At 34.7% G+C, this 23,067-nt stretch overlaps 1 protein-coding gene across 6 annotated transcripts in view; it reads right to left on the bottom strand.

The window, feature by feature from the left end:
• LOC150084231 (peripheral plasma membrane protein CASK-like) overlaps nucleotides 1–23,067 on the bottom strand; it is a 1,403,586-nt gene that overhangs the window by 920,701 nt on the left and 459,818 nt on the right. For 4 of the 6 annotated variants that reach the window (XM_090375948.1, XM_090375952.1, XM_090375953.1 and 1 more), the window contains one exon: nucleotides 15,032–15,153. In XM_090375948.1, coding sequence (XP_090232074.1) covers nucleotides 15,032–15,153 — 122 coding nt within the window. The remainder of the gene's footprint in view (nucleotides 1–15,031; nucleotides 15,154–23,067) is intronic. The other 2 variants (XM_090375949.1, XM_090375950.1) reach the window with 2 other exon arrangements.

The raw sequence follows: 23,067 nt of genomic DNA, 5'->3' as shown, positions 1-23,067 counted from the left end.
TAAAGAGCTAGTAAAACCTGCATCAAAAAATATCAGGATGATCGACGTCGTTTCTGAAGAGAGACAGGACGTTACGCTTCTAATTAAAACATTAATCTGTTGAGACATAAGTGCTGAGAACGCTTGTAAAGCTTCTGTTCCCCCTTCTTCGTAGAGTGTTAATATTTTTAAAATTACGCTCAACTAGTAATCAAGAAAGAGTTTTATCTCCTATATTTATTTTTATTTCTATTTTTTCTTAATTTCTTTCTTATAGCGTTTTCAATGTAACTACGAAGTTGCTTCTTTCTTTCGAGTAACACGTAATTATTCATGACGTTAAAGGATTGCTATCAAATTCTAGTATGGACATGCTATGATGTATTCTTCCCCTACACAATTAACTGTGGGCTTTAGGAGGAAAATTAGCTGTCTAATAAAAGAAGCATATAAGATTTCCTGCCAGCAAAGATGCATGAAACTAGTTTCGAAGGTCCGTTGAGAGCCAAGGAAATGCAGGTTGGGTCAGCAATCTTTCACGTAAAATCAGCGACCTACTTCTAACTCTCATTTATTACTCCTGATTTATTTATTTCGTTTTTTGCCATGACAGGTACTGAAAACTACTTTATTGGTGTCATTGTAATGTATAAATAATGGTTCTTTTGGTTACCGTTTGAAAGAAATCTGCCACAAACAAACAAGCTGATATTCATTAAACTAAACGGTAAATACATGCTACAAAACAACGCCGCGCATTTATCTCTGTTCTAGTGGGAATCCACGCAGTACCATTTATCCTCCAGGACGCTTTGAATGCCAATATCATAGAGAGATAAATGTGTAGTATCGATCAGTCGCTTAATCCCATCCGTTCTTCAATTCTTTTCCCCCTCTACATCCTCCCCCACAAATACACAACAGATTTATAACTTGTCCGCACGTTTCCAACGGTTTCTTTCAGAGCGGCTGATTACGGCGAATCCCTCTCCGTCTGACAGGAAAGGGAATGCGTTAGCGCGAAGTCGAAAGCACAACTTACCGAGAGCGAGTTACTGAAAGATCGGAAATGTACAGCTATTAATATTTTAATGCCCCTGGCACACAACAAATCAAAGGATTCTGTTCGTCGACAAGTCCACACTTTTTTTATGATTACCAGAAACACAAAATGTTAATGAAATGCTAATACTCTTAGTACTGGAGCTGATATTTAGGAATGGTAGAGAACTGAGAACGAAATTTAACATTAAATCTGAATTTTTGAAGACTGAACTTCAAGAGATGCATATCGGGGTGGCTGTGTGTTTGCATTTAATGATGCTTAAAGGGCAAAACCGCTAAGTCACAGACACTCAGATTCCGTCATTCTTAATTTGCACCCAAGAACCAACCATGAGGAAATCGATGGTCAATGGTAATAGAATAGTGATAAACTATTAAATTTTTGAATTTCGAATAGTGTTTGTAGGGGGGGAGTCACACATACAATATACTAGTAGTTGGCTGAACAAACACATCGCTTATTTTTGTGAGGTATTGCAGGCTGGCACATAGAACGAGCAGAATTCCGTGGTAAAGTTAACTGGAAATATACAGCAGTGTCCGCAATCTTTTTTTCTTCGCGGCACACCTTAAGTTATCCATGACAGAACACGGCATATCAAAATGTTACCCCAAAAAGCAATGTTAATATAAATATCACAATAGAATCAATTATTATTGTTCCAATAATCCAACAGAAATTGGCTCATGCATATATTAACATTTTATGAACCCTAAATCACTGTACAAACCTAAGCCCAAAAAAAAAAAAAAAAAAATCTATTAGTATTAAACCAAATAACTACGCATACCGTCAATGATACTTGTGCCTGCTTTGCTGAACACAGACGGCTAATGTGGCAGAATGGTTAATGATGCAAGCCTCATTTCTTCATCAATGGATCTTGAGTTTCTCCCTCTTTGATGTTTTAGTTCCAGTCAAGGTCGAAAAGCCCAGTTCACACAAATATGTAGTCGAAAATGTAATAACACATTAATTGCCATCTCGGAGATAGCCGGGTATTCTTTCCTTATTTACAACCAAAATGTGTCCAACTGCACTTCACGATGTTTTAATCACAGTGTTCTGTCCACCTTCAGATCTGTTAGTTCCTCTTGTACATTCATCGAAAAATATTTTGCATCCGCAATAAATGGATCACGAAACCAGTCAATCTTCAACGCTCTCGCCAAAATAATCCTTGAACTTCTTCTGAAAGTTATCTAAATGTTCCTTACTGAAGTCCATCACCACTTAATAACAACAGCAAGCTGGTAATAAAGTGGTGATGTTCTCAGTTCAATTTCTAATCATAATACGTATAGTATTATTTATAGGTATACAGCTTCAGCAAAGTTCGCGGCACACCGGTTGCGAAACACTGATATAGAGGACAGTTCAGAAAAGTTTAGCGTGTATAATGCATTATTTGAATAAAATGGGAGGGAAATATATCATCTCTAAACTACTGCATCTCTACCTTTTGCGCTACCTCGAATATGGAGAGTCCAGAAATCATCTTCCGTTGAAGATACGGAAAAATGGTTGTCATGTATGCATACCGTACTTTCTAGTTTGACTTCGGTTTGTCGCTGCGCATTTTTTCGGTCAACAACCGCTGATTGTACACCACTAACGCAGGCTGCGTTGACATCTCGACCTCGAGGATGTTCCCATGTGCACCGATAATCATGCTCCTCATGAACTATGTCATCCGAGGGAGGGCATTGTTCCCCAGACACTCTCTTTGCGAGGATGCTAACAATCATTAGACACAATGCATGCTACTTTTCTATAACATACAACTCTGTTCTATAGTACACAAATATGAAGTATACAACTCTGTTACGGTCAACGAGGCAGAAACTATCACTTGGCATGATACTGTTAGTGCTATTGTAGACGCCTTACTCCCCCAAAGACGATCCAATTTGATCAAGAATCTTATCGGCTCATCAGGACCTTAAATGATCATTGCTGCTCTACTTTTACACCTCCTCTCTGTCAAGGAGAAGTAGATTATACTGTCTCAAAAATTATCAACGACAGTTGTCCTGATCTAGATCGTCTTCACGGGATATTTATTAAAAGTTCCATAGTCTTTGTACCGTCGTTCTTTTGGCTCTATTTAATGAATGTAAAATATTTAGCGGAAGGGACCTTTCCGGATATTTGGAAGTAAGCTCTTCTTAGATTCCTAAGATGTCTGGCTCTAGCGTATCGTCTGATAGCGCTTTTGTCAAATTTGGACAAAGCTTTAGAGCGGTTCAATGCGTCCTAATTTACGATAATGATTGCCACAGACATCCTTTATTAACTCTAGAGCGGTTCATAATGATTGCCACAGACATCCTTTATTAACTCAGTTTTATTTCGTCGTTACATCTGCATAAGCAGTTTTAATCTTACATTCATTGTTAATTTATAATCTCCAATCTCTTCTTATTAACCCTTTATGAAAGTAACTCAATTTACAATACAAAGGCAATAAAAAATTATGTTCCAAATTATGATTATTCGATTTGTGGCACAGTTTTTAAGAAAGCATCTCTGACATAAATTAAATGATGACTGTATTGTTTATTATATGCTAGGTTCAGGAATGAAATCCAGAAAATTCCCTTATCGAAATTCCGTTTCTTTGTGTAACTAAATAGAAGTTTAAGGAGTCGAATGTGGCTCCTTAAACTTCTATTTAGTTACACAAAAAAAGTTTACTTTTTCGTACTTGTGTGCCTGTATAAGAAAGTGAATGAACTATCAAAGAGTAGAAAGAGTCGGCAAACATGAATGGCAGATGCCGTGGTGCACAAAAGTAATCTACACAAACGACTTGTTAAATTCGAATGATTTTCATCATCTCTTTGCACAAATTGTCAATGACGAGTTCGGTTGTAATCCCATTAAAGATGGAAGGATTCCCCCCCCCCCATACACTGTGTTAATTAGTTCGTGTGGGTAGAATTGTTCGGTTTTGGGCCCCCCAAAAATGCAAGACTAAAAAACACAAACAATTTACAGAAAAATACGCTACGGGTGTACAAACTTCGACAAGAGCATCCACCCTAAAATGTGTATAAATTACTAATAACTCGATGGGGACAATTACCAAAGGTTAAATAAATAAATAAAGCAAGATAACATAAAAACTCCATTTCCAAAAACAGTAAAATCTCGAAGGTTTCCTAATAACTGGTTACCGAAGTTCGATATCGAAAAACCATTATAAGAATGCAGATCGTTATTTGCTTCCGCTTGGGTTTGTCAGAAATCCAACTTCATCAACGGACTCCAGGGTTGGGGAAAACTCATCGAAGAAAACAAGACACAATCTGAAGAAACGATCGCAACAGGCAAGAAACGAGATAGAAATGCCAAAAGAAATTACGAAGGAACACGAATACAAGCAATTCCTCCGAAAATATATTTTGTGGAAAGCCATAAGCATGTTGCATGCGTTACATTCCTCCTCCTAAAAGCTATATGGAAAGCAACTATTTATTTTTAAAATAACTTTTATTACATTGCTCTAGTTCACTCGCCTTATTTGAAAGCCAATTTAATGCAATTTCTTGTGCGCTTCATAAAATTTCAATAGAGACAATGACATTTATCTACGCTTCCCTTTTAGACCATGCAACCTTCTGAACAAAGCCAGAAAGACATTGGTGAACATGCACATGCACCTACAAATCCCACTTCCCAAAGTCGTTTAAATTAATATTTTTGTACTGTTCTTTAAACAATTGTGAGATTCATCGATAGGAGATTAAATTTAAGATTTGGAAGTCCTCTTTATCCAGTCACCACAGATTTCAGAAGCATTGCCAAGAATCCTGAATGCAAGTTAAAGTACGAGCATTATTGCAGTAAGAAATTGAGCAATAGAGCATTTCCACATAACAGTATGATTCAGTTCAGTAACCTTTTTTCCTGTTTCTTTTTTCGCGAGTGACATACAACGGATATACCCAGAAGCTAATCGGCTGACCCAAAATGACTTTGCATAGCCCGAAATGTCAGTCTCAGATTTCAGGATACAACTGTTAATTAACCGTAAAGAAGTTTGCATGCCAATGGTTGTTTGCGTATGTTAAGCAGCAAGGCTTAACATAAACAAACTAGTTTACCTGTTTTCTGAAAGCAAAACCTCGAGTTTCTGGAAGATAAAACCAATAAAAAGGCATTCAAATTTCACTTGTCTCGACGGGATTCGAAACCAGGTCCTTTTCACATAGCGATTACGATTGTCATCCTTCCTCAGTGGAAGGATGGCATTTGTAACCACTGTTCTAATAACCGTGAGAGCGTGCACTTTACTACCTCACACTATATATATTGTATAAAGAATATGGTGGATTAAGCCAGTTCCTTTATGACCAGGTTTTATACCTGGATTTACGTGCTACATGGCCAACGTTTACAAAGTTTTCAAAATTGATGACTATCTATGAATATAATTGCCTGTATACACAACCATTTATGGTAGCACAATAAAGAGAATACAAGTGTTATACACTACCATACATTTCCATCGCAATAACTTAACCCAATTGTTTCTACAACCTTTGGATCTTCGTATTACACTCAATATCTTAGGGCCATTGATTTAACTCAATAATTAAATAACAGGTAAAGAAGTAAATTATTTAAGAATATCGGTGCAAGAATAAAGGAAACGGTTATTAATTTTAAAATAGGGAATGGCCCTCAACAGATGCAGCACATTTACACTTGTTAGAAGAGAAAAAAAAATCGTTAGCTTAGGGTAGTGCGCTTTGTCAAGATCGCCAACAGCACAATCTACATCGATGTAACCGAAAAGCACTTAAAATCTATACAATTTTACAGTCTAATTACAGTAGCAAACAGAAGTTTCTAAAAACAACTCTTCCAGACATTGTAAGATCTTGTAGAAAATCCTTCTTCAATTAGAGAAATTAAAGAAATTCTCCATATACACAGAAAGCGGCTAAAACTAATGGTACCTTAAAAGACAACACTTCCAAGTCAACACCGCATTCTCAGGCAAGATGTTGGCGTGGAAGTTGAGGAGGGGGGGCAATTTAATTACACACAAGACTAACTTGTCTAAATGTAGTTTTTAATTAAAATCCCCTACGGCTTGCTTAACAGCTAATAAACTATTCAGCTGCAGGGAAACAAAAAAAAAAAGAAAAAACTATAATAATGTTTATCGATGATGTTTTGTTACTAATGCAAAAGACACAGCGGTAATTGCTACTCCGCGCATCTGCTCTTGGGTAAATAACAGAGAAAAATGCAAAGAAGAAAATTCTTGATTTTCACTGAATTTTTTGAGATGTGGCTTAAATACTAGAGAGAATTAAGTAATGACCATTTAAACGATCTTGTCCAAGTACGAATCATTAAAATTGGTAAGGGGCGTACAAAATATATATATATATATATATATATATATATATATATATATATATTTTTTTTTTTTTTTTTTGGTTAAAATTTAAAAAAAAATTATTTAAAAAATTTGGCATATCTATTAGGATAAAAAAAATTGCATGCGTTACAGTCCGCTTTATTAATTAACTGTCTAAATATCAATGCCAAAATCCCATAAAAATGAGTTTCAAGCTGAAACAGAACATACAGATATACATATAACTGCATATTCGATAATTTGAGTTTATCCTCAGTCACAAAGGTAAAGAACTAAAACAAACGCAAGCTGATCTTAAAATAGTATTCTCTTCTACATAATTAAGTTTAATTGCAGGGAAAAGTTTGTTCAGTATACATCACAGCTTGCAGAGAAATTGAAAGAATACGCCTATCAGTAAATGAAACAGGAGACGTTGCATGAGCAGGACAAAATTACAAAATGTAATTGTTTAGACTTTTCTTTCTCGATTAAGATTACGATTAGTTTATTTTTATATTAATGGTAGTCATTTCAGTAAAACGGAAGCAGAAAAAAAGGCATATAAAGAAAAATAATAATGCACCAGTGCCTTTAGTTCATTAAGAAACAAAGGCAGAAACAGAAGTACTAAGGAGACATAAATCGAAACCGAGGAAACAACGCCCAGAATGTAATGAAACACTGTTGGGTGGCACTCACAACAGGATGACTGCATTGGCGATATTAACTTTGATGTTAATGAAACAAAGGAGTCCGTTATCTAATCCCAATTACTGAGAGGTTTTTTTAACTTGGGCTGCGAGAGTACAATACACAGAGAAAGACTGCTTTGGAACGTCGGAAGGTCTTTAAATAGCACCATGCATGCAATAACTGTCAGAAAACAAAAGCAGTTAGCATAAAGAGAAAGATAGAGAGGGGAACGAGGGAAGGATGGAAAGAAACTAAAAGTCAAATGGAAGAAGAAAGAAACATGCTGTAAATAAAAGAAAATATATCGAAAAAATACACATAAGGAATGTGTATTTTTTGAAAATCGAATTCTAAAGCAATAAGTTAAATCAAGGACTGTAACGTTATAAGGAAAGTTTGCTGAATTTATCCCATTCACTAGAACTTTCTTCTGAAAATTTTACATCTAAACACTGCCATAATATCATACAAGATTCTGCACTTGGTTGTAAAAACAAGATAACAAGAACTGCATACCGTTCTTCTTATCGTATTTTGTTTTTACAACAAAGAACTGCGTAAGGTAAAGTTACGCATCACAGCTGACAACAGAATTGCTCACATATGACACAAAGCAAAAAAAAAAATTAATTGTAAGAGCACAAGAATTGGGGTAGATGGTTCAGTTATTTTGGCTGCCTTGACGAAATGTGTTTGGTGGACGCAACCGGAGATCTTCTGAAGCTCTAACATATCCCAGTTCTAAAGAGTTCTCACCGGAATACAACCGAAAAGGTTAGATGTACTTAAAACTGAAAATACCGAACTTAACACCACAACTCTTCTACTCTTCAAATTCTCGATGAACTCTTTTTTGTCAGTTGACTATTTAAAAAAAAAAAAAAAAAAAAAAAAAACGTTAAAACGGCAATACACTGACACAGGCGGGCCCAAGTCAAAAATAGTTGTCGGTGGATCAGAGTGAAAACGAGGAAATGACTCTACAAAAAGTGTCAAGAAATGCAGCAGTTCAATTTCTATGGCACAGAAAACGATCACATTCGGGGCAGCGTTAGTGATAACGCCAGCTCAGAAACTACCGAGTGCAGTGACGAAGAATAGCATTGTATTTCATTTTTGTCTTCTTACTCTTTATATCTTAACGCAAGATACTGGTCAGTTATCGGGTGCGTGTGAATATAGTCCCCAGAGTGAGACTAAAAAGTAAAGCGAAGTTTCAACTCTTCATTGTAACATAAGGAGCGTCTTTTTTCCTACTGGCAGGAACAACTGCAAAGATGAAGAATCCGTGAACTAACAATATTTCATTCTTGTTCCCAATGTAAGAAAATGTATGCAACAACTGATCTATAAATTCATGTAACAAGATGCTTCACTAACCGGACAGAAGCAATTAATTCGTGTAGGTTTAGACTTTTAAGCAAGAAACTTCAATGCTATATTTTCCTGAATTTTCAAGATATCTAGTCAAAATCGATATAAAATGTCTATGTTTTTAACGATTTCTAACTTTAAAATTTGCGTAATGAATAGCGTTTTGTGCCAATGAGAAAGCTGTTTTTAGAATAAACTTTTGTTTATTCTAAAAGAGAAGAGCCAATTTCAAATAGTAATTCAGTAATTTAAACTCTAGGGCCTATGACTACATCTTACAGGAATAAAAAATATGATGCACACAAAAATTAGTATAATGATAACTGGATTAATTTTTATAGGTAATTATAATTACTGATGCTACCATCAATAATGCACTGTGAACATATAAATAAATACACCACAGTTTCAATATAATTACCATTTATCAAGAAGATTCTGTATATGTTATTCGGATATATGAATTTTAGTTATTACTGTACTGTTCTTTGATTAGACGAGCAGATTTCAAAAAGTAATTAAAAAGTAACTGGTAGCACCTTTGCGCATGTGTATTGCTCGCGAATATTTAGTGCCACTTTTTAATACCTTACCTCGGTTTTCAAAATCGAAATCCTCGTTATTATATGTATCATTAATATTGTTTTTCAGTGGTATTTGCTTTCATATTCGTCCTGAATAAATATTTTGCCAATTTCATTACTGTAGTGAAAAGTACACAATGCCGCATTCCATGCGATGTTTTTTTTTTTTTTTTTTTTTTAAATGAAAACCCCAATCATGAGAGGTACTAAAACTATAGTGCTTAGTACCGTGTATGGGTTGAAAGTTGCGAAGACAGGAGATATTTGTTGATATAAGTACTGAATCTCTGCAGGTAATTTTCTGGAAATACATGTGAAGGAAGGTTGAACCGAAAAACAGAAGTAATAGTAGGAATAAATGAAGGGGGGAAAAGTTGCTTCTGTGAGTCTAGATTTGGACACTGAGTGGATGCCGAGTGGTTGTAGCACGTTTTCTGACTGGTTTGGAAGAGAGTGGGGGAATTACAGATGTCAATTCAGAAAAACAGCGCCCATGGAAGTATTTATAGAAAATCTATGAGATAGTGAGTGTCCTCTTTGAATGGAGTCCAGAAGCTTCAGAGAGGTTTTAATATTTATTATGTGCTTATGCCATGAGAGATTAGAAGTCAGGGTAATCCCTAATAGAGATATGTGAACTTCTTTTTAAAACTTCAAAGGTGAACATATTGCAAAGGTTTATCTTCCCTTTGCAAAAAAAAAAAAAAAAAAAGATTGAAGTTAACTGAGTCTTTGACCCATTGGAGAATTACCTGTAGATCGGTATAATTAACTACGCACTGTTGTATTACTAATATTGCTTACACGTAGTTGATTAATCGGTCTCAATAATTAAGGAACTGTTGGCAGATATTCGAAAAGTTGAGGCTGTTTGTGCAGAACAAGGTTTCTCAAACTGGAAGGTGGAATGTAGTGTGCTATCATCAGCAAAACCATGGATAGGATTCCCAGTCAGTAGAAGAAGATCGTTAACATACAAGAGTGCAATAATGAACTGAAACTTGGAGGCATTACTGGAGAAGCTGGAAGACAGAAAGCGTCTACCAGCACAAGCGGCGAACATTCAGAAAGAAAATGGATATCGTGCCTTAGAAATGCCAAGGGCAACTGCTTGAGTTTCACCTTTTTTTTTTTTTCTATCGAACTTATCCAAATATGAGTAATATAGGCTAACATATCATTAGTGGATCGACGCTGACGGAATCCACACTGTCAATCATTGATGACCGAAGGTTTTGAAATAGCACAAGAGTTGATTGATAGATTTCTTTCTCCATTACTCTGGATAGAGAAAGAAGAGGGACAATAACAGAAAGGGAAGGATTTGTCTCCTTTCTTAGGAACTGGTTGGATACAAGCAAATTTCCAAGCTTCTATTTACAAATAGAAGAGTGAGCACAAAGCAAAAGTAATTCTAAAAATGCATTAATAAATTTGACACGAAGACTTCGTTATGTAATTTGAGAACAATCCCTAGTGAAAATGCAAGTATCATTTACAAATTTCGTACTAGTTTTATAATTTATATCGGGTTGAAACTACACGTACACTATTTCATTATCTACCTGTGGTTGCATTGTTAACGGGCTTATGCACGAACTTGATTAATCGTTCTCAATAATTACTGCTATCCGAACGATTAAGTACTATGCCAATATAACTACGAACAGCGTGTAAAAAAAAGCATTCCTATTCTTGTAGCAGCAAGTTTTAGCGAACCTTCGTCACAATTCCCCTTGAAAATAACTTTTCCAGCCTATCTAACATGCTCGACGTTGAACTAAAGGGATGCTCTTATTTTTCCCGGAATCAAGTTACAGAGAGAATTTTAAAATACACTGTTCCTGTTTTAATATTAAATAAACGATAGGAACAAATTGATAAGGCAATTTTTTTTAAAATTAATAATCATATTTTGTAAAGTTTCATATCGATTATCACTATACATCTTAAATGTAATCAATATATATATATATATATATATTTTTTTTTTTTAAGTTTCTTTCAAAAGTAAACAAAATAATAGCTTTCTGTTTAATACAGAAAACTGGCAGCTGACTATAGTGGCGCCATCTTCTGCTAATCTGGGTAATTAATCTCTACTGAAAAGGGAATTAAGCAGAACTGAAGGTTATTTTGTGGGAATGATATAAGATTTTGTTTTATTTTAAGTATTATAAGAATTATTAATATGTCACATACTAATTTATTCTGCTTACATTAAAATCATTTATAAATTCCAAATTTTTAATTTAATTTTTTCTTCTGCTTCTAAAGAAATTCAAATAAAGAATGAAACTTGGACCCTCACTCGATGGGTGGATGGCGACAGTGCAATCAGAAAAGCAATGCAACTTTTCAAATTTGCACATCTACTGCACTGTTCCAGTGCTAGTTTAGTAAAGTAAACATGCGATAAACAAATTTCATAAATGGTAGGGATGGGGGATTAATTAGTGAGTAAATTTGGAGTCTTCTTCCCCAGGTGGGGTTGCCTATTTAAATATATATACAGTATCATGACTTCTTTCATCAAACAGAAACTGTAATACACCTGAAGTTTAGAAAAGGGTATTCCTTTGTTCAAGTTCAAATACATACTAGTGATTCTAAACATTTCATCTCTTATCCACTCACTTTCTCTTGAGCGACACTTCGAATGGTATCCCGTTAAGTAATTCCATAAATCAGCTCCCAGTTCAGAATCACTAATGGATTCCATTTGAGGCCACAGTAGCCATTTCTATAAACGTCAAATCTATTATTCAGCATCAGTCGTGAGGTCATTAATCATAGCGAAGAGCAATAAACTAAAGGGTGTGGTGTCGGGTATCGAAGAAAAATTTGATATATTGAAACCAAAGATGCCCGACCTTCCTGAATGGTGACTAGAAGTGATAAAGTAAGAATTCGCAAGTAGGAATTGATTTTCTCGCATTATTGCACTTAAAGCTAAGTCAGTCAGTTAGTCTCTCTCTCTCTCTCTCTCTCTCTCTCTCTCTCTCTCTCTCTCTCTCTCTCTCTCTCTCTCTCTCTCACACACACACACAATGCAATATCAGTAAGATATTACAATAAATATGCCAAGTTTAATCCTAAAATCAGCAATACCATCGATAAAGAATGTTATTTCCATAAAGGATCAGTGTGGTACAAAAGGAGAGGTTTCTTAACAGGTTCACATAAAGTATGAAATTATCTTTTTTGGAATATGTACTCATTATTTTTTTTTTATAAACACAAGGCAAACGAGCATATCTGGATTGGAGAAGATTCAATCGTTCAGAAACATATCATAAGGCATCTACGGCTCTTGGCGGCTAAAACGAAGCGATACACATAAAGAAACATTTCATGTGTGATCAAACGTGAAATGTGTCTTGTGAGATAGTCTTCAGACCACTTCTGTTACCTTAGAAACGACACGTTCCCAACACAAGCTTTAGTCTCAGCATTAGAATCTGTTAGTGCCTTGGGTATCTGCACGCTTCGTATAATAATTCTTCCTAGTAAGTCATTACATTCACAAGGCGGGAAATGTCACGAGAGAGAACAGATTTAAAGCCAATCGGTGAATCGAAGTACACGCCTGCCACCTTCTCCAAGCGAATAACCTTCTCGGCCCCATTACTCTATAAACTGCTACCTGACAGCGGTAAACCAGGCTTCCGGTGACAATTAAAATCACCTAGCGTTCATCGAGATCACAGGAAGGTACCCCCCTCCTTTATGTGACGGCAGACGAAGCATGCAACGAGTCACCAAAATGAACGGGCCAGTAGCAAGTAGCAATCCGGATGTCAGCCAAGATGGATTATATTCATCACTCATACTTTATCGTAAACAGAGAAATGTGTGCAGACCTATGGGATGAGTTCTGCTCCCTCCATTCCTGTCAGGAACGATAGAATAATATGTTGCTCTTCTGTTGTTATTAAGTAAGCGCACTCCAGGGTATTTGAAACCGGGTATAGCATTTATAACCGCCAATAGGGAAAACAACAAACAAATTCGAAGCTTTGTACGTGTCAGAAGGAATTATCGTATCACCACTGGAAATTTCATGCGACCCACATTTCAATACTTTTGCGGTGTGGTACGCTATTCAATTTCATGCTGATAGTTCCTCATTTAACACTAGTGTAGGGGTCGGCAACCTGAGGCTCTTTGAACGTGTAACTGCGGCTCTTTAACTTTTAGCGCACATGTATGACAAACGATGTACTTCTTCGAGCAAATATTTTTGAACATGAACTATATTAAAAATAAATCAAGAAACCGTCTGAACAATGAGAGTTTCTCAGCATGTTTATAAATGAATATTACGGCATACTCGCCTCATGTTGAGAAACTCGCTCAAGAAGTTCAGCAGCAAAAGTTACATTAATTCGTACCTAATTGGATGTTTCGGTTTTTTTTTTTTTTTGTTTTTTTTTTTTCAGTATTAATAAATAATATATATTAATAAAACACCTTCCCACTCTATTCCATATCTTAAAAAACTCCACCCCCCCTCATCCCAGCTTGAACTGAGGTGCGGCTCATCAGATTCTTTTTTTTTTTTTTTTAATTAGATCATAAATGGCTCTTTACTCAAAAAAGGTTGCCGGCTCCTGTACTAGTGCATTTGGTGAATCCACAGTTTTTGTCACCAATTTTAACTGGTAGAGACAACTGACAACAAGTGCAGTGGATAAAGCGGATAGAGCCACCTGCAATATGTTCTGTTTCAATTAAAAATAATAATAAAAAAAATAAAATAAAATTTCAGAAAATAAAAAAAGGGAAAGCGGAGATAACAAGAGGTATGGAGAGAAAATCAAATAGGAGGGATAGAAACAGAACTAAAATTGATATATTAAATACGAAAATTCAAATTTATTAGAATAATAAAATTATTCTCAAAATACCTAAGAAATCTCAAGAAGGACACGGATGAATCATAAACACATACGAAGAATTCCGGTATTTAAAAAAAAAAAAAAAAAAAAAAAAAAAACAGAAAATAAAACGCGTAATGTCAAAATTTTTCTCTACTTTTGAGAGTAAAATAGTAATCACCAAGAAGCCGGATTTTTTAAACAGTACATTTCTACTACACAAATATTTTATGAAGAAAGAGAGTGCATTTTGATATCCCATACGCACGCATAGGACGGAGAAGCTCCTTACTCTTAAGAAGTTGCGTGAGAATTCCACACAAATAAACCAGCTTCTTTTTTTCCTATAAAACAAGAGGCTAATGTTACACAGCAATGGAGCATGCGTGTCACTGTCAGTCACGCATGTATACTACGTCATAGAGTTAGCGAAGATCGATGTAGAGTAAACGATAAATAAAATATTTTAATCCACTGCAATCAAAAAACTGTAAAACTTTACAGCTTCGATATAGCAGACATGGAAAAATAATCGCCACTTCTTAGATGTCGCTAACTGTGAGAAACCATTAATACACCATTATAAATTGTCTCAAGCTGTAAGAAATAATTAATACAAAGATTACTAGATTCTTTTTAAAACGTCAAAACGCATTCTCGTCAGAAGATAAGCCAAACGGTGTTTTTTTTTGTCCCCCCCCCCAACTTTAATCCTAGCAATTGCTTTCTGTCAGTTTTACTCTCATCTTCGTGTTTAAGCTGTAATCTCTTTAGCCAGCCAACTGCAAAACTCAGTTTTGTTTACTTCAGAAGCCCACACGGATTGCTTTCTTACCTTTTTTGGCACCTGAGAAATGAAATGTGAGCTCGTTATTTTTAAAGGCTAGTAAATTCTTCTATATTTATAGTCTAAAAAAACACATACACTTTGTATCCACATTATTATTGAACTGTGATATGTTTTCTTCTCTCTTCTTAGTGTTCCGTCATCCAAAACACCCAGGCAGAAAAATTAAAAAATAAAAGCAGAAATTTCCCAAGGGGATTAGATTCTGAATATGAAACGGGTACTTACGTCGAGCAAGGCATGCAGTTGAGTGTCTTCCAGAACCGACAACAGGAAATCTCGATCTCCTTCGGGACATTCGGTGAGGCAGTGAATGTCATCCAAACTATCCAGCACTGCTGACACTGCTCCTTTGGAGAATAAAATATAACCCTTACTCTTGTTGGACCATTTTAAAAACTTCCTGAAGAAAAAAATCTTAATACTAAGAAATGTGCGCAATTACTTAACAGAGTGAATTTATGAAATAATTTTGTAAGAATGAAAACTTCTCTGTGATATACTGTATATTCTTTTTTTAAACAAAATCATCACCCTGACAAAACTAAAAATAAACAAAGAATATAAAATAAATTTTAATATTTTGTAATTAAATTCAATTACACCTTTCCTCATTTTGGACAGTTTCGAAAGATTAATTCAAGAAATTTTATACATGTAGTATAAAATGTCATTTTAGTAGAAATTATGCAATTTCTACTAAATTTTTATAAAATTTAGTAGAAATTTAATAATTAATAAAATCGACTTAATTTCTGCATTCACAACTAATTTAAAAAATAAAAAGCTCAGCTTCTTTTCGTTCGTTTTTTTTTTTTTTTTTTTTTTTTAAATCAAAAATTACATAATGAAAGCGATACCTCTCAGAAAAGAAATTTTCATGTGTTCATAAGAAAAGCAAATTTTAAATGGAAATCACAAAGAAAATTCTTAATATAATTAATTAAGAATACTGTTGTCGGTTTAAATACAGTTGTTTGTTGTCGGTTATACGATGCATCTGAATCTTAAAAGCCATGTTTCTCCAGTGTTCTCTCTCTCTCTCTCTCTCTCTCTCTCTCTCGACATGTGTGGTATGTGTTCGCGGGCAGAACTGCATGTTATGCAGGATAAAACCATGCTTAATCTGCCTGAGATCGACTAATTACACTCGGAAGGGAAAAAGCCTTTAAAAACTTCTTCGATCTCCGACAGGATTCGAAACCTGACAAATCTATTCGACGTTCTCCAAACAAGTGACAAGTTATCAAAAACCTGTACAGGGAGTTTCATATGTGGGCTGTACTTTCAAGGATCGATTCACGATCTGAACACCATAAAAGTTACAAGAGCTCCAGATGTTTGAATTTTAAAAATAGCTATATAGATTTAGAAAAGTATAACATTTTAGCAACTCTTGATAATAATGAGAGTAACATCACTTGATGAGTAAGTTTACCTTTAATACATTGCACTTACTTTTGTCAAAACGATATCCCCTTAAGAATCGTGAAGACGACATTTTATAAAGACAAAGAACAAAGGATTGAATCTCAAAATAACAAAACCATCTACTAAATTATATTTTAATTACTAAATGCATTTTAATCAATTCTTGACTTTACGAATCCACAGCGTTTCCTTGTTGTTTTAAAAGAACATCTGACAGCAACAGCTATTTCAGGAAATAAAAGATTTGCAGTATTTGAATGACAAAGAAAGTGAAAGATAAAACAATATTGCAATATTTTTAAAGACTTTCTCCACTGATAAACTAGTTCAGGTCACTTGCAATGCAATCTGAACCTTTCCTATTATAAATTTCTTCCTATGACGTCGAATTAATAATTATCAAACCAACTGCAGGAAGCATTCACAAGCGCAAGATAACTATTTCTTCACAAACATGAGTAGCAAAAAAAAAAAAGAAGATGCGCGTACCTCAGAGGCACTGCTTTCCAAGATGGGCGTTGTCTGTTCCTTATATAAGTCATGTGTCACGCAAGCAACTTTCAGACTATACGATAATGGCCCACGCACGCGTCCGCTGTACGTTACTGGGTGGATCAATATAACCACAACCTCAAACCAAATGAAATATCATGGAAGAAAAAAAAAAAAAAAAAAAGTTAAAAGAAGTCAGATGTTTTAACTTCTGATTTCGATTGTTCTTTTTCTCTTTCCTTTTTCCACTTCACTGGATGCAGTTTCTTATATAATAAAGATTTGTTTTTCTTATATTTGATATCTTTCACCTAGTGTAGCAGTAGACGGTTAATTCTAGTTTCATGAAAGTAGTGTAGTCCAGAAACAAAAACGTGTTTACTCTTTTCGAAATTTCAGGAATTAAGGCGACATGCGCTACTACACATTTGTAATATGAAATTAAAAGTAAGTTTAATAGCTATTCAGTAAAACATAAAATCTCAAGAACAATTTATTTCTTATTCAAAAAAGTTCTAAAATTGCGAAAATCACAAGGAGGACATCGCTTATCTGAACTAATTAGGAAACTTCAGGTTCGAACATCTATTTCTTCGAATAATCAATAGTGACTCCTTTCTTTAAAATGTCCGAAATTACTAATCTGTAACCCGCAATCCATATGACACTACATGATCCAGTTCACTCGACCACAAGTATAAACAATACAAGGTTTGGATAATATGGCACTGTACTAATTATGAGTAAGCTAATCCAGATAACGGCCGACCGGGCTAGCCGAGTGGGTAAAGTACCTGCCTGGCAACCCAAAGGTCGCGGGTTCGATTCCCGCCTCGGGCTTGGATCAAAGTACTGCAAAAAAAAACCTTGAGAGGTGCAATATGGCCACAGAAGCCGATGCGCCAACAACTACCAAATCAAAAAAAAAAAAAAAAAAAAAATCCAGATAACACAGCATATTGCCATATTATCTAGACATCGCCGGAACCATTTCTAGAACAGCTACTTACTGCGTACGCTTGCTTCCTCCGAGGGCAGGGTGGTAACGTGTTCTGTGTGTCGACACCAGTGTTGCCAACTCTTAATAATATTTCCCGCTAGCCGCATACTCAAAATCCGCTATTTTTAGCACTTGACCCGCCAAATTTTTAAAATTTTCATTTGTTTGTACTTTGTAGTGAATAAAAACAAACAAACAAATAGTATATATAAATAGTTATTTATTTTCTGTTTTTAATATAAAATCAATATCTAAAAATCTAAATTAATTTCGAAATTCAATACCTCCTCATCATATGTTTCTTGTGTGCCTATTTTGCGAAGCACTTCTTCAGGTAAAACATGATTTTTACAACACTTTTCAACTCTTTTGAGCCCGTATCGTACTGATAAGATTGCATTAACCGTGCCAACACTCATTCTGTTGCGTGTTTTGTTATTTACTAGATTTATGTTGCTGAATATTCTTTCCACATCTGCATTGGATAATGGCAAAATTAAAATACCCAATGCAAATTCGCTAATTTCTTTAAATGGATTTTTACCGCTTGCATCTCGATATTTCGAAACTTCTGACCAAAACTTCATTGTATTGTTGATGTTTTCCCATTTAACGAGAGTAATGTTTATATACTATTGCTCAATTTTTTCAATTTCTACTTCAGACAATTTTAAATTTTGTAATAAATTTATCAGTGGTTCTTTTTGTTTCTTTAATATATTGTTAACTGAGATTAATGACATTTTTTCTAATTCTTTTATGTTGTCCGGAAGGCGTTGTTTTAATTGTTGATACAAATCAATCAAGAAATTACGGCATCTCTCTCTTATTGCCATTTCATCTGTTGTTGTTGTGATAAGTTTATTCATTATTAATTCATTTATTTTTCTTTCATTATTTGGTAAAAACATTTTATTGGCAATCATCGACAATAGCATGTTTAAATCATGTAGTAATAATGTAGGATCGGCAGTATTTGATTCAAAAGATTTGTTTACTCTTTGTACTTCAGATAAGATAGGTTTTAAAATAAAAGATATGCTAAATTACTTGCATCTTTGAACATTGAATAAAGAAGTTCTGCAGTATAACATTTGTCAGTCAAACGAGTTATTTCAAAATGGGCTTTTAATTCAATATACTGTTCTAAAATTCTTGTTATAGCAACTTCAATGGATAACCACCTTGTTTGACACGAATGAACTATCTTTTTCGGATCTGCACCATCGTTTATGGCACTGTATAAATATTTGAATTGATTTTGTCGGCTGGTGGATTTACTAAACGCACGATTTTGCATTGCACGAGGGTTTCTAGGAATACAACTATCGTGCTATACGAGGACTGACTATACTAAGATATTATTACACTGTGGTTATTAGAAATAATTATTACTTATTACTCTTATTGCTCTGTGGTTATTAGAAACGTTGAAAGAGATGTCGGTAATTCGGATCGCATTTCTTGGAAGCCAAACAAATACGACGAAGAAAAATTATCCAATGCCATTCCTTAGCTGTTTCAAAAAAAGGCGTCATTAGAATTTTTTCCACATTTTTAGATTTGATTCAACAATTTAAAGCTATGACCCAATGATCAGGTCGTTTGACCGCGAGCGTAACTACATAAAATTGTTGGGGTTCTCCTCAGGGAAATCCAGAATAATATAAAACCGATTCTTCGCTTTATAAAAAAAAAACTATGAAATATGATATCCCTACTATTTCAATTATGAATTATTTTTATTGTTAATTAAATAATTAATCGAACAATTAATTTAATATTTCTTAAATGAATATTTCTTAATATAAATGTTACATTGCCAAAATACATAAAATGCTAAACATTTATACTCTTCACGCTAAAAAATCCGCTATCCGCTATTTCATATTTTTATCCGCTAAACCTGAAGCAATTCCGCTAAATCTAGCGGGAAAACCGCTAAAATGGCAACACTGGTCGACACTAAGAGCTGTGAACACTTTACGGCAAGAATAGTGTCGCGTTAATCCTGGTCACGTCCGAATCATAGATTTTTATCACCACAGGTGGGAAAAAAATGATGGGATCCATACCCGAATCCCACAGTGGAACCAGCCATGCCGCAGAAAGCCGGAATTACAAACCAGAATGCTGGTGCTCCATTTCTAGCCGCAACGGCATTCTGGCTTGTAATAATGCAAGTAAATCTCGGTTATATCCAGACGTTTATATATATATATATATATATATACTATTTTATTTATTTTTACTCCTTTAATAAGCTTATTTTATTATTTTTTAATCACCTGTCTATTCAGCAGATGTTACCTGTAGTTATGCCTCATGTCAATGTGAGATTGCGGAAAGTCAGCAATGACAATGTTTTCTGTACCTCTAAAATCTATGCAGTGGCGTAACTAGGGTGAGGCCCTTTTCCCACACCGCGTGGAAAAGGGCCGAAAAATACCTGGGTTCGAATCCCGTCGATGACGCGAGGAACTTTAATGGGTTTTTTATTCCAGGGCTGAGTTAGTCGGTCTCAGGCGTAGATAGCAAAGCAAGGTTTTTTTTTCTCACCCACAAACCGGGGTATTTTCGTCAAGCAAAACGACCAGAGAACACACGCAATTTACAGACAAAATACATACACGGGCATACACAAGAAATTATGGCTGGCCCTAATATAATAGTTTTTTTTTTTTTCTTTTTTTTTTTCATGTATGCGCTTTGTTGAATTGGCGAAAGGAAACATTGGCCACGAGACTATCAATAAAATGTAATATGATGCTATTACATTTTATTGATAGTTTCGTTCTACGATGATAAGCCTGACGTAGCCGACTGGTTATGTGCGTGAGTGCAGTAGCACACGCACTTTGAGTGGACCGGAATTCAAGCCCATTTGTATCGATGATTTATTGTAAACTCCACTTACCTGGTGGTTGTGCCGGAGTATAAACAAGAACATTTTAATAATGTACTATGTTCTAAGACTAGGTCTCTGTAAAATGAAAAAAAAAAAAAAAAAAAAAAAAAATCGGAAGGATAAACTCCATCTAAGACCCGCTAACTCAGCTCAGTCTGAAAAGCTCTCGGTAAATTCCTTCGTCATTGACTAGGTTCGAACCCCGACCTTTCATGAATGGTAAGTAAAACTCACCCAAGGATGTGAATGTCCTGAAGAGTCAAATTTACAAAGGAACTGGACTAGCGATCAAATTTCCCGATATGAACAACCCCAGATGACATTTTTTCATTCCAACAGCAAATTCTTGATATTCTCGGAAAAAAACGACTTATGCCGCACTATGTACATAAATACTTTTTTTTTTTTTTTTTTTTTTCAAAGCAAAGTAAGCTGTATTGAAGCGCGTAACAATCAAATCTTGAAGTTAAATACGAACGATGGAATATTATGCCTTTGCAAATCCTCACACTGTTTTTTTTTTAACTTGTTTTTTTAAGGCGATACTCGTGAGAAAATGCGATATTTAGTTGGGTATTACAGTAGTTTTCGTTTTTCGAGTTAAATCTATAGGGATGTGGAAAAGGACAGTGTTCTCTTGAACTTTAAAACTGCTTATGTGTTTTGGGACTAGGCAAAGAATGCCACGCGCACTTGTCAAAGACGTTATTAATAGTGATCTGTCTGTAAGTAGAGCTGCAGAGTAGACTAAAATATTTACTGCATCTATAACCTTTTGCCGGTCAGAAGGGAATTCGAGAAATACGTTCTCAAGTAGAAATGAAGACTTTCGATACTTATCAACGGTGATAGGGTACTCTATCATAAAATGTCGCGTTTTCCTTAAAGAAAAATCTACTCGTACTTTCTTTCAAAGGGAATATAAAACTTGGAATCACTTCAGTGGAATTGCACGAGGTAAAAATATTATTTTTAGCTCGATTTTCATAAATTTCCATTATTTCATCGAATAATTATAAAATCTAGAGAATACGAATGATACTGAAAGTTATTGATTTTATTATTAGAAACAAAAGAGAAAGGAAGATGTGTGCAAATAATTTATGCTCAGCAGTTGATACATATGGAAATAAGACGTTTCATGGTATGTTTATACCACTTCATCAGTGACTGCTGTCGTTGCTACTTCACCGCTGTATAGATCACAATAGCCAAAGGTTCGACATACACTAATGGTTCTAAACCTTTAGGTTTAAGTTAAATGTTAGAGTTAGAGTTAAATGTTAGAGTGCTTCATTCTCTCTTTCAATACTGCATTACCTAAACAGCATGTTTCGAGTATTACTCGAAAGTTTTGTCATAAGTTTTGTCCTGTCTTATTCATAGTTGTGGAAACCAAAGTCAATCGTGACACTGCGAATTTCCTGCTTTTCCTAGTTCTTATAGTGGTCATGAGATGCCTGAGACATTCAGCACGTTGTGAACTACAAAAACGGAAGGATTTTGCCTTCAGTTGAGAGTTGTGTATGTATACTGCAAGTTATAATGCTCTTATAAACTAAAATTCTGTTTTCGTGAACCTTTTTTTTTTTTTTTTTTTTTTTTTAATGCTGTGCCGCAGATAAAGGCTTATTAAGTTACGATCACATTAAAGCATGCCAAATTTATTCTTCTTTTAATACTTAGCAATTCAAATTGCTAAGTGTTTTCAGTGGCATCATGGAGACAATACTGTACAGCTGATACTTTTATAGATTTTTATCTCTCTCTCTCTCTCTCTCTCTCTCTCTCTCTCTATATATATATATATATATATATATATCCTTCAATTATCCAACGTTGTGCTTCCGTTGTTACACGCGGTTGTCCTGATTGTAGTTTTTCTTTTAAACTACCAGTCTCCTTAAATCGTCAAATGGTAATATCTACTCCTCTAATATTTCCTTGAGATATATTAGCAAAAAACACCTAGTTTTTACCAATATTTCTCATGGAATAACGTTCTTTTGTACAGAGTTATAATAACACTTCTTTTTTCAACACAACTGAATCACATTCACATCTGTACTAACTGGAACATGATGTGGATACTCCTCTTAGGAGACACCCAGCACGATGGACTTTTTTTTTTAACTAAACTATCAATATGTTTGAAAATTTATTCGCTGTGTTGTAAATTTTTTATCCCTTCTGGCTTGCATGCTGTATAAGATGTTACTAGCAATCAACTGAATAAATAAATAAATACAATCTTCTATAACAGCACTCCGACTTTATAGAATATTCTAGAAGCATCTACAATGTTCAGGAATCTTCTACAATGTCCAACCAAATTCAGGAGTCTGCTACACCTTCCTAGAATATTCCAGAAATTTCTTAAATATCATTTAATATATTTTTTTTTTTTGTTGTTTTTCTTAATACATAAAATAA

The sequence above is a fragment of the Mastigoproctus giganteus genome, chromosome 6 (assembly GCF_048544385.1).
Source record: "Mastigoproctus giganteus isolate SK-2022 chromosome 6, ASM4854438v1, whole genome shotgun sequence".
In the NCBI taxonomy this organism is placed as follows: Eukaryota; Metazoa; Arthropoda; class Arachnida; order Uropygi; family Thelyphonidae; genus Mastigoproctus; species Mastigoproctus giganteus.
Note: the sequence above shows the minus strand (reverse complement) of the source record. Positions and strands in the feature narration are given on the sequence as shown.